We start from the raw sequence: 12,375 nt of genomic DNA on the forward strand, positions 1-12,375 counted from the left end.
TTCAGAGATGAAAATTATTTCCTCATGTTCAGTTTTACGAGGACAGAATCCATGTCTTCATATCTCTTAAGGTTTAGCACACACTTTACACACAATACATGTCCAATATATTCTAGTTTTAAAATGAGGAACAGGTAATACTTATTACCTGAATTCTTGGATGATGCGCTGGACTGTTGTTATTTGAGTCCTTATATCTTACTGGTGTAGTGTTTACACGGGGTTCCATTTCATAACAACTGAATACCAAATAGATGTGACAATAAATAAAAAGCAAATACTTTATTTAGGGGACACTTATTAAGTAGGTAAAACTGAACGCTTAAAAAGTTGTATCAGATGTCCTGCTGGGTTACCTTCCTCAGCATGGGCTGGACCACATAAGACTTCCTAAAGTGTAAATCCAATGAAATTTGATCTGAGGATGCATTTTTCTTTTCATGGAAAATTAACCTATAGCAGCTATAGACATTCATGAGTCTTTCAAGGAACTTTGAGAAGTATTCAGTATTAGAGTCTTCTGTCTCAGAATTTTTAATTGCCAATTTGATACATGAATGCATCTGAAAGTCTTTAAATGATCAATACTAGGGGAGGAGAAGTTTTCACGATAATTTCTTCTTCAGTGACAACTAGCTGCAAACCGAGTCTATCATGTCAGCCACCAGTGTTGACACTGATTAAACATACTACCAAGCAGTGGCATCAGTTGTAATTGCCCTGGTTAGAATGTGGATGTGTGTGCTTGCTTGTTGAGAATGGAATGGAACGTGTCACGTTCACAATAAGAAAGATCATCCAAGCAGAATTCACAAGTCAGGCCGGTTATGAATTGGGGTTCCCTGTTTTTGTGTCTCCTTTATTTAAAAATCAGTCCTCTAAATAAAGAACTTTTTCCTTGATTTTCTGTGTGCTACTTATACTAGTGGTTATTAGAAATAACAGTTAAGGGTAGCATTCTCTTTGGGGAGAAATAAAGCACAGTGGTGGGAAGTGGAACTAGGGAGGCAGCCAGATCTAGGGTTTGAAACCCAGCTCCAGTACCTACTTACTGGGTGACCTTGAAAAAGTTGCTTAAGCTTTCTAAGACTCATTAATTTATATGATATATTTATAAAAGTGCTGAATTAGCACAGTAGCTGGGCCATAATGGCACATAATAAGTATTCAATAAATAATAACTTTAAAAATGTATTTAACGTTCCCCTACTTGTATGTTTTGCTTCTTTTATGCAGCTCCCTTTGTGTGTTTGTGCTTTTGTTAATAAAACTGGCAAAACATGCTTTTGTTTTCGTGTCCTATAATTTAAACTTTAAAACAGTGGTACAACTGTATGTTAATTTTTGTAAGTAATTCATTTTACAGTGTAGTTTATTTCATTTATCTAGAACATGCTGATGGTTTATGCCATAAGTTAACAACTGTGTGTCCAACTGTGAAACCTCAGACTCAAGGTCTAGCGAAAGATGCCTGGGAAATCCCTCGAGAATCTTTGCGGCTAGAGGTTAAACTGGGACAAGGATGTTTTGGTGAAGTGTGGATGGGTAAGAAGACTGGACTTTTGTTTTTCTGTCATGTTTAGCAATAGATTAAAATGCCACAATTTATGCTAAGATGTATTGAAATGTTTAAGGTAATTGCTGCTCATTGAAGTTTGTTATAAATCCCTTAAAATGTAGATTAAAAGAGTGAAATGTGTGTTGTTTCTCTAGGAACGTGGAATGGAACCACAAAAGTAGCAATCAAAACACTAAAACCAGGTACAATGATGCCAGAAGCTTTTCTTCAGGAGGCTCAGATAATGAAAAAATTGAGACATGATAAACTTGTTCCACTATATGCTGTTGTTTCTGAAGAGCCAATTTACATTGTCACTGAATTTATGTCCAAAGGTACGTGTATATTAGTATCTCATGGTGGTCATGTTAATAAATTTTAAGTCTTTCTATTTTTATGCATATAGATTTTAATTGTGTAGTATTTTCTAATTTAAGATATTTATGTAGACATTTGAAAAGAGGAAATCTGACATTTTGTTTAATGGAATAGTTATTAATTAGCTCCAGTTATTCTAGAGGATAGTACAGAGTTTAAAAGGAAAATATGGCACTGGATTTTTTTTTTGAAAGTCAATAGTCCTTCATTCCATTTGACTAAAGGCAGTGGAATAGCTGGGAAGGTTTAAAAAAAAAAAAGGATTTGCATTAATTAAATTAAAAGAATGCAATCAGAAAGTATTTGTATCTTTAGTACTAAAGCAAAGAAATCAGGTAAAGTTAAGGTAATTAATTTTATCTAATTTTAATATAAACATCATCTCACTCAAGATTCCTAGGAACTTCTTTTTTCCACTGCCATCAACTGAAATGTCTCCATTCTCCCAAACCCCAGGCCCCAAGGTGGGATCTTCAGTATCATGTGGTGTCTGTCCTCTGCAGTAGTCCATCTTGGCCAACGATGTGGTTCCATCTAGTGGTGACAGGACCAACTACAAGCTCCACATTTGCTATAAGAAAAAATTTCCCTCCAAAAGGAACAGAGAAACCAGAAGTTTAAGAATTGGCATAGCCTACTAATTGATAGTCAGAACATTACCTAAAGCACATAGCACTTTGGGGAAGGAATCTCTGCTTCAAACAGCTGCCAGATATCCTGTGTCAGAGTGTATCAGCTGAGCTAGAAGGGAGAAAAGGGACAAGGAGGAAGTTTAAATCAGGATATGATAGTGTAAGTATGTAATGGAGATGCAGCTAATGGTCTATTTCGCTTTGTATATTGGCTTCAAGAAGTATTTAATTGGGAACATGGTAGAAGTTTGTGTTGTCAGATTGCTAGGTTAGGATTATTTCTAGGAGGGAGATTTAGCACACAAGATCAAAATGCCTCTTCTAGTTTTAAACTCTAACTCCTCATCTTGCTGTTCAGGTACTTAGCATTTGGCGCTCCATAATCCATCTAAATTCATTGCCTCATATGTTTTCTCTATAATCAGAATGTCCTAGAAATCATTAACAATTAAAATGTATCGACTGCTTCTAATATATGTCACTCTAATAGTATTATAAGGTATCAAAGAAATGAAGCCATCTAACTAACTTACACTGAATATGGAGAGAAAAGACCTAACCTGATGAGTTAATTTTCGTGGACCCTCTGAAGGGTCCATGAACTTCCCCTGAAGTTCTCTGTCAGTTTTTGCATACTTACGTGTGTTTTTCTAGAGAGTCCATAGTTCTCATCAGATTCTCAAAATAATCCATGACCCCCAAAAAAGGTTCAGATTCACTGTTATGACCCAGAATGCTCTGTTAAATGGATATAAGGAACATATAAAGGAGGGGGAGGATTTCTTGAAATTGGTTAAAGATCAGAGAAAGAATTGTCACAATGACACATTCCAGTCCTGGGTTTCTATGCACTGCAGCTTTTTGCACTATTTCAGGCAATTATCATTACACTGAATGATGTTCTGCTTTGTGAACTGACCACAGCACCTTATCTAGATTCTAAATCCCAGAACAAAGAACTGTATCCTTTGCTTCTTTCTGTACATTCCACGTTGTCATGCAGAAAATTTATATGACATCAGTCTGTCTTGCAGGCTAAGAAAAAAAAGTGTCTCTTCTTCTGTTTAAGGACGATTCCTTTACTGTGTTCTCCATCCTTCCTTTCATTTAAAAAGGAAACTCCCTTTGTCCCACATCTGCTTTTCACTGAATCCTCTTGACCTTTTACTCCCCTTCACAGCCAAAATTTTTCAAAGAACAGACAGTGTGCCCTGTCTTTACTTCATAACTAGCCATTTTACTCTTATTAAACTAAGGAATATTCCAGACATACAAAGGATACCATAACACCCATGTCCTACCATCCAAATTTAACTAATGTTTATGTTTTGTCATATTTGCTTCAGCTCTTTCTACTAAGGAAACCACATGTTAAAAATCTGTCAAGTCCTTGTTTTCACCCCTCCTTGAGCCCGTTCTCCTTTCAGGCTCCTTTGGGCACATTTCCCTCACAGGTAACCTCAGTTTTGAAGCTGGTGCTTGTTTACCTTTTCCATCTCTGTTTTATTGTTGATACACTTTTTCTAATATGTATTTACTTGTTAACAGTATTTATGTGTTTTTAACTTAACATGAATTTAACTAGCTTTATTTTCTTTCCATTTTTCAGCTTTATTAGGTAGAATTGTTACAATTTGACTACACATACAATATATTGCATGTAAATACATATACACAATATAGTGCACATATGTTTTTTAGTTTACATATGTGTACTGCTCATTGTTTCTAAGAACAGTTGAGAGCTTTAGCTTTTTAAACTTACATAATTATCAAAGGAGTAAAGCCAACCACAAAATAACAATCAACAGAATGCGGTAATCCAATCATAAAGGACAGTCAGATGTGCTTACACATATTCAAGGAATCAATCATCTAAGTTATAAATAATAAGTAGTTTTTGACTAAAAATTGGGACTGATGTTGATCAAAGCAAACAAGGAAAGAATGCCTGTAACCTGGTGAGATGATGGCATTTTCCTTTCAGTTACGGGCCCCCTTCTAGAATTTTAAAGATAATTATTCAGAAATTCCAAAGTTGCAAAAAAAAATATTGAATAATAAAAAGCTGAAGTTTCGTATTGTGATGTGTTGATTTGTTTGGAGGTAAGGGAATGTTTGTTGCACTTCTTACTTAAGATTTGCTGTTTTTCATAAGTGTCTTGCTGTCTCTTATAGGGAGCTTATTAGATTTCCTGAAGGAGGGGGATGGAAAGTATTTGAAGCTCCCACAGCTGGTTGATATGGCTGCTCAGGTACTTCTGTGTTACCCATGTGTCAGTCTGAATTTCAAGTGTACTTTAAAAATCTAAACTCATCTTAGTACAAGACTATTGTTTATATAGCGAAACCATGGAGTTTTAGGCTGGGAGGTACATTACAGACAGTCTGGCCTGATCTCCGTGAGTTACAATCTAGTGTCTGAGGACCCAGGTATCTAAAATTCATATAAGTTATTAGTATTAGAACCAGGTACGTAACTCTCAGTACAGTGCTGCCCTGTATCATATGGCCTTTCAGGAGCATATGCATCCATAAGTGTAAAATTTGTATGCATTTACATTTCAGTAGACAAATTCTAAGACAATGAATGATTGCTGTCCCAAAGGAAAATTAGAAATCTAAAATATATGCTGAATTTTTTATTTAATACAGTCCAAAACAAGAATTAAGACGGCAGTATACAGTTAAAGATGGGATAGTTTTACTCTCCTGAATTTTTGTTTTTAAATATAAATGAAAATTATTAAAAGTTTCTGTTCAGATGTGTGGTAGGTATTCAAGGGACCTTTTATTGGCTTCAGTTGACACGTTGGTTCTAAGACTCGTTTCTTAGTAAGTGTCCAGATGTCCACAGAATCTAGCAGTTTAGAGAAGCTTTATACCAAAAGCCTGTACATGTGAGACTTGAGCATATGTCAAGCCTCGTCCAGCACCTGAGCTCAAGGCTCCGAGTCCCTCTGCAGTAGGGCCGACAAACTGTTTTTGTAAAGGGCCAGATAAATGTTTTAGGCTTTGTGGGCCACATACCATCTCTGCTGTTGTTTCTCCTCCCATCTCCTTTCCCCTCCCCGCCTCCCTCCTTATCTTCCTCTCCCTTCTGCTTCATTAATTTTTTTCTTATTATCTGCTAGTCTATGCCCCATTACAGTTTTTTTTCCAAGCAAAATGATTATATATATGATCTCACTTAACATTAACCAGAATTGTCCTCTCCCTCCTTCCCTTTGTATCATGTCTTTTTTGTTCTTTCCAAGATTGCTGATGGTATGGCATATATTGAAAGAATGAACTATATTCATCGAGATCTTCGGGCTGCTAATATTCTTGTAGGAGAAAATCTTGTGTGCAAAATAGCAGATTTCGGCTTAGCAAGGCTAATTGAAGATAATGAATATACAGCAAGACAAGGTAAAATGACTTTTTAATAAATGCCTGTTACCTAATTTTTAATGGATTTTCTTACCATTCTTTTGAATATTCAGGGTTTTACAGAATAAGAAGAACTGCTCTAGGTCTGCTCAGAAGAGTCATAGAAACATTTTTACTCATAAAATTATACACAATACATAATACCATGGCTTTCTGATAGTTATTTCCCCCAAGGAGGAACCTAGCTGTGGGTGTACTTTGCATTATAAATCTAGCAAGCAGTACCCTTCTTTTGGCATGCCAACAAATGAGAAACATTTTAAAATTCCTTTTGAAACAAACTTCAGAACCATCCAGATTTTACTACACTAAGGACTAGAAGCTAATATATTAAGAAGTAGCATAAAATTTTATAACGGCTTTGGAAACTATTTCTATGCTAGACTTACAATAATTCTTTAACGTATATAAAATTATAGTAAATAAAAACAAGATTGACACTGTAAAGTGTGAGGGAAAGGAACTTACAGAGATTAACAGATTGATTCTTTTTTTTTTGGCGTCTCTAAAATCTTTGTTCAGTACACATTTTATGGACACATAATACACGCATATGGAAAGAGTATGGGTTTTTGAATCCCCGTTTCACCTCCTATTAGCCTAGAGATTTCAACTAAATTAACCTTTTTGATTGGGCTTCAGTCTCCTCATTTGTAAAGATTAGATGGTAATACTTATTTTTCAAAATTATTGTGAAACTTTAATGAAGTAATAGATGTATAGTGCCTAATACTACTTAACATAGTGGGTGCTCAGTAAATACTAGAGCTTACATTTTAAAGTTTTTTTTTTTCAGGAGGAGGTTATTAAGTTTACTTACTTCTTTATTTTTTTCATGGAGGAACTAGGGATTGAACCCAGGACCTTGTGCATGCTAGGCATGCACTCTACCACTGAGCTTTACCCTCTGCTCCAGAGTTTGCATTTTAATTGGTAAGGTAGACCTATATATAAATAACTATAAAGCAAGTTCTTATGTAATTAATGTCAGAAGAGTGTATGGAAAATACTGTTGGAAAGTGGAGAGAAAAGGAAAGACTTCACGGAGATGATGGCTGAAGAACAGGACTTTGAGGAGAGTGTAACTTTGACAGGCAGAGAGTAGCTGAGGCCCAGTGCAGGTCACCAGGTGGGTGGTCCATCGTGATGAAACCTTCAGTCCTCCATGCCTACACAAAAAGGTGCTTTGGCCCTCAGCATCTCCTGTCTAGTGCCAGCTTAACTTTAGCAGACATTTGAGTTCCCACGTGCTGGGCGTGAGGGCATGATTCTTGCCATCAAGGAGCTCATGACAGCTGTCTGAGACCAGATTATGAGCAAACTATTTCAATACAAACTAGTAAGACCAGTGCAAAGGTTATTGAAAGTTCATTTAGTAGGTATGCTAAATCTTCTCCCAGCTATCTACTATTACCATCATTTCATAAAAGAGCATTTGAACACTGCACAATACGAAGGATGTAATCTCAGAATAAGGGACATACTTAAAAATGAATGATTTCAGCTTTGTGAATTGTTAGGTAATCTTTTTTCTTTTTTTCACAGACTGTGTATTTTTGTCACTGACCACATTGGTATACAGACCACTGGGAACTATTGCCCTAATTCCCAGGTTTTCAATCAGGGGACATTTGGCAACATCTTGACATTTTCGGTTGTCTGGGAGGTTGCTTCTGGCATCTACTGGGCGGAGGCCAGGCATACCACTAAACATCCTGCCAAGTACAAGCTAGCCCCCAGCAAGCAGAGAATTACCCAGCCCCGAATGCCAGCACTGCCAGGTGGAGGAGCCCTGCCTTCAGTGCAGTGCTTTCTTGTCAGTCTCCATAACTTCCTGCCTTTCCCTCCAGCTGGAATATCTTCCTAGTCTTTAATCTTCATCTGTAAAAGTTCTAACCATTCTTTAAGGCTAAACTTAGCTGCCACTTTTTAAAAATTTTTATTTTTTTAATTGAAGTGTAGTTGATTTCAATGTTATTTTCAGGTTACAGCAAAGCGATTCAGTTATACATATATATATATATATACACACACACCCATATTTTCAGATTATTTTCCATTATTAGCTGCTACTTTTTAAATGAAACTTCTTGTGATTGTGCTGATTAAAATTGATCTTTTGTTTGAACATTTAAAGAACTATTTTACAACATTATATACAAACATATAAATAACTTCAAGTATGTAAGACACCTATAATCTTATTTACACTGTAAGTATATATATGTCACAGGCTATGTTTTTATGTCTCCTGTAATGATTAGTATAGTGTGCATAAAAAGCATACACTAAATATTTGAGTAAGTTAATATAGACGTTTTAAAATGATGGTACAATAAAATTTTCCAGAGAGGTATCATTAAATAGAAAGGAGATTATGGTCGAAAACCATTAGACGTTAGAATCAGCAGAGTATGCCCCCATCAACAAACAGTGATAGCTACTGAGAGCTGACTTAAAAGTTAGAGATCCTGTAATCCTTTTTTTTTTTTTTTTTGGTTGCTTCTTAGAGTTTCTACCTCTATTTTCTTTAATAGTTTTCTATCCCCACCAGCCATTCTCTTTTTTTATGTCATTGAATATCTTATCAGGAAGAGGTGTGATTTATTTTAATGTAAGTTTTAAATATTAAGTTTTTCCCGTGTATCTTGTCATTTTGAAGAATTTGGTATTGAAGACATATACAAAGGGAAATTGACAAAAAATTACCCCTGCTTATGCCATATTTACACAAATAAGAAACAATTTACTGAAGCAAGATTGTCAATACCGTTTTAGGTGCAAAATTTCCAATCAAATGGACAGCTCCTGAGGCTGCACTATATGGTCGATTTACAATAAAGTCTGATGTGTGGTCGTTTGGAATTCTACAAACAGAGCTGGTAACAAAGGGCAGAGTGCCGTATCCAGGTAAGCTTGCACTTCAGGTAACCAGAGTTCATTATGAGCAAAAATGTAATGTGGAAAAAAGGCCTTTATTTTCTCTTCTGTCTCTTCTTCCCTCCCTCCCTCTTTTTTTTGGCATTGGATGAGGAGTGGTCTGTGAGAGTATGAGAGTCCAGTCCTTGAGATGGGCATTTTCTAAAAGGACTTTTTAATCTCTCCTTTCTCTCAGGTGATAAGCGCACATGTATCTTAGGTCCTCTCCTTCCCCTTGTCCCCCCGTCCCCCGAGTAACTGAGGGTATGCTTAGCCTGTGATAGCACAGGGTGAGCTGCTCATGGGGTGGGAGGGGTTACACAGGAATACAAGGAAGGAGCTGTGTAATAACGTGGAGAAAGTCAAACCGTTGACATTAGATAAGGAAACTCTTTCAAGGAAGTAACTTCATACAAAGTAACATAATTAGTATATTTGGCAAAACCAGGACTGGAACTCTTTCTTCTGAATTCCTGTTGGAAAGTTCTTTCAGACACTGTCTTGCCACTGTTCATTAGCCCGAATTTGGTCATTACGAACTTTTAATATCAGAAAGTTTCAGTACCTCAAAGCAGAAATGTAAATTCTCATTAGTGAAATGAGGTTGGCTTTTGAAGGCATTAGTGTTAGAAGCAAGATTTTAAGTGGAATGGAAAAAATTAGATATGCTGAAACAGATTAGCATTTTCTAAGCCTTTGTTGACGTACTTTGACATTTAAAATTTACTTTATTTCTTTGTTGAAAGAATCGTTTCACTAAATAAACTCTGTATACTCCGAATTAGTTAGTGGTTAGGGAATTTGTTCTGTTTTGCTAGTGGTGTTTGGCGTCACTGTTTTTGATGTTTGGCTCCTGTGCGTTAGGTATGGTAAACCGCGAAGTCCTGGAGCAGGTGGAACGAGGGTACAGGATGCCTTGCCCTCAAGGCTGTCCAGAGTCCCTGCATGAGCTGATGAATCTTTGTTGGAAGAAGGACCCTGATGAAAGACCAACATTTGAATATATCCAGTCCTTCTTGGAAGACTACTTCACTGCTACAGAGCCACAGTACCAGCCAGGAGAAAATTTATAATCCAAGAAGCCTATTTTATATGCATAACTCTGCCAAAATGTAAAGAACTTGTGTAGACTTCCTCACTACGTACAGGAATCAAAAGAAGAAAATCTTCACTCTGCATGTTTTTGATGGTAAACTGGAATTCCAGATATGGTTGCACAAAACCACTTTTTTTTCCCAAGTGTTAAACACTAAAGTATCAATGATGAATTTTCCAACTTATTTCAGGGTCCAAAGAAAGTATAGTTAAGATACTGATGACAGTGTGAGTGATAGCATGACACTGAAGAGCAACGAAGCTACTATTGGTAAATCACTTCCTTGCTTTTATCCCCAAACTCATAATTAAGAGAAAATTTTCAATCACTGTACAAAAGGAGATTAAAGGAGTTACACCATAATAAAATCTAAAATTAAGGAATTTCACGGGACCAAACAATTCCATTCCAGGTTTTTAAAATTTCTTGCATTTATTATTCTCAGAAGTTTTTTCTAAGTTGAACAGTTAATATTGCAATCTTAATATATGCCTCCTTTTGAATGGAAATGGGCCACGTTTTTAGAAGCAAAAAGAAATATAAACAGCATCTGAAACTTGATTAAATTAGACGACAGCAGTGGAATCTGAAAGTATAATGCACTATGTTAATACTCAGTATACTCATGGAACTGGAAAGTAGGAGAAATTTTTCACTTTATCATTTTCTGAATAGCTCAGTTTAAAGTAATGAAGGTAACTAGAAAGTGAGTTAATCTTTTATAAGGTTGCATTGACCGTTTTTTTTTTAAGGCAATATATAATTGAAATTGTACTATCCAATCCACGGGGAAAACTTTTAATCTTTAGGTAGCATGGAAAAATAAACCCAGCATTTAAACAAGCCTCTTCGGAAAACAGACTGGTACTATGCGATACTCCTAGTATAGACTTATGACGGTGGGTGCCGCAGATGTAAGATATCAGTAGATCAGGGACTTGAATGCACTTTTGCTCATATTGAATATAGACTAACAGAGGAAAATGTATTTAAAAGAGATATGAGAAAAGAAAATGTGAAAGTTTTACAGAGAGAGCGATGGAATGTTATGTTTAATGCTGATGTTACGGACTGACAAAATGGCTTTGCTGGCACTCAGAGCTCCTCACTTATCTATTTTCTGAGAGTTTAAGAGTTATAAGGTATGACTATGAAACTAATCTTTCTTAACATAAACACTAAATGAGTGCTGTAGCCTCAAAATAGCTACGTTAAGGCTTCCCACTAATTCCAGTGATAGAGCTTTTATGCAAAACATTTTTAAAAGTCCAGTTTTCAAATCCACGTTTGAACCTACATTCACGTTTTAAATATACTTAATGATGGTCATTTCCCTTTTAGAATTTAGTTGATTTGGGGAGGAAAACATATTCAGAATAATAACAGTGGCAAAAGTGGAGGGGACAGTTTTTGCCCATTTAAAGTGCAGAAGTGAAATATACCGAATAATGCTGATTTTTATGACTAACTCAAAAAGAAAATACCAAAATATGAATTTGAATAGCAGTGTTGTTAGTTTAAGAATCTCGCAAAGGAACTGAATCTGACAAATTACAGTCTGGTATTTATGTTTTAAAATATCCTCTTTTATAGTCACACTTTAAATAAAGCAACATATCAGGTCCCAATATTTTAGGAATATTGTTTCTAACTACCATCACTTACCTGATTCAGTCATTAAATTTACAGTTCTGTGCTGTGGTATTTATACTGAAATTCACACCATTTTAAAATGTGACAGATGAACTTCATGCAGGTTGGCAGCAGTTCTGGTACTAAAAGTTGTGGTGGTTTCTTATGTTTACGTAACCTGCTTAGTATTGAGTCCCTCTTCCAAGAGGGTCTTCCTGAGAAGACTGCCCGCATCACTTACCTTTAACTTCTACAACCTGTGACATCAGATTTTTAAAGGGCTTTGTGTGAACTATAATACTACAATTTTTCTAAACATTTCAAAAAAGGATAAAATTACATATTTATGTACTAATTCTCTTCAAAAAAATAAGCCAGAAAAAGTTGATGGTATTCATTAGGTTTTAACTGAATGGAGCAGTTCATTATAATACCAATTGTATAGTTAGAAAATAAAACACTAACTTAATGTGTATTCAGTTTGAATGGTTATGTATTTTTAAATTGCTGAGAAAAATAAACAACTTTGTACATTTGGAGATTTTTTTCCAACAGCTTTTCTTCTTCAGCAGCTTAATGTGTTTTCCTTACCAAAACAGGAAGTTGGCAAAAACAACCTTCTAGCACACTTTTTTAAATGAGTAATGATAGCCTAAATCTGAGTATTTTTATAAAGTATTATTATACTGTTTTGTGGATAATTTAAATAAAAATTCTCATTGAATGCA

The 12,375-nt window shown here is 35.6% G+C and overlaps 1 protein-coding gene across 3 annotated transcripts in view; it reads left to right on the plus strand.

The window, feature by feature from the left end:
- The window catches only part of YES1 (YES proto-oncogene 1, Src family tyrosine kinase), a 56,196-nt gene extending 43,821 nt beyond the window's left edge, over positions 1–12,375 (plus strand). For all 3 annotated transcript variants that reach the window (XM_074352530.1, XM_074352529.1, XM_010958071.3), the window contains exons 7-12: positions 1,390–1,545; positions 1,714–1,893; positions 4,747–4,823; positions 5,826–5,979; positions 8,779–8,910; positions 9,784–12,375. In XM_074352530.1, the coding sequence (XP_074208631.1) occupies positions 1,390–1,545; positions 1,714–1,893; positions 4,747–4,823; positions 5,826–5,979; positions 8,779–8,910; positions 9,784–9,992 (908 nt within the window). In that variant the 3' untranslated portion in view covers positions 9,993–12,375. The remainder of the gene's footprint in view (positions 1–1,389; positions 1,546–1,713; positions 1,894–4,746; positions 4,824–5,825; positions 5,980–8,778; positions 8,911–9,783) is intronic.

The sequence above is a fragment of the Camelus bactrianus genome, chromosome 24 (genome assembly GCF_048773025.1).
Source record: "Camelus bactrianus isolate YW-2024 breed Bactrian camel chromosome 24, ASM4877302v1, whole genome shotgun sequence".
Taxonomy (NCBI): Eukaryota; Metazoa; Chordata; class Mammalia; order Artiodactyla; family Camelidae; genus Camelus; species Camelus bactrianus.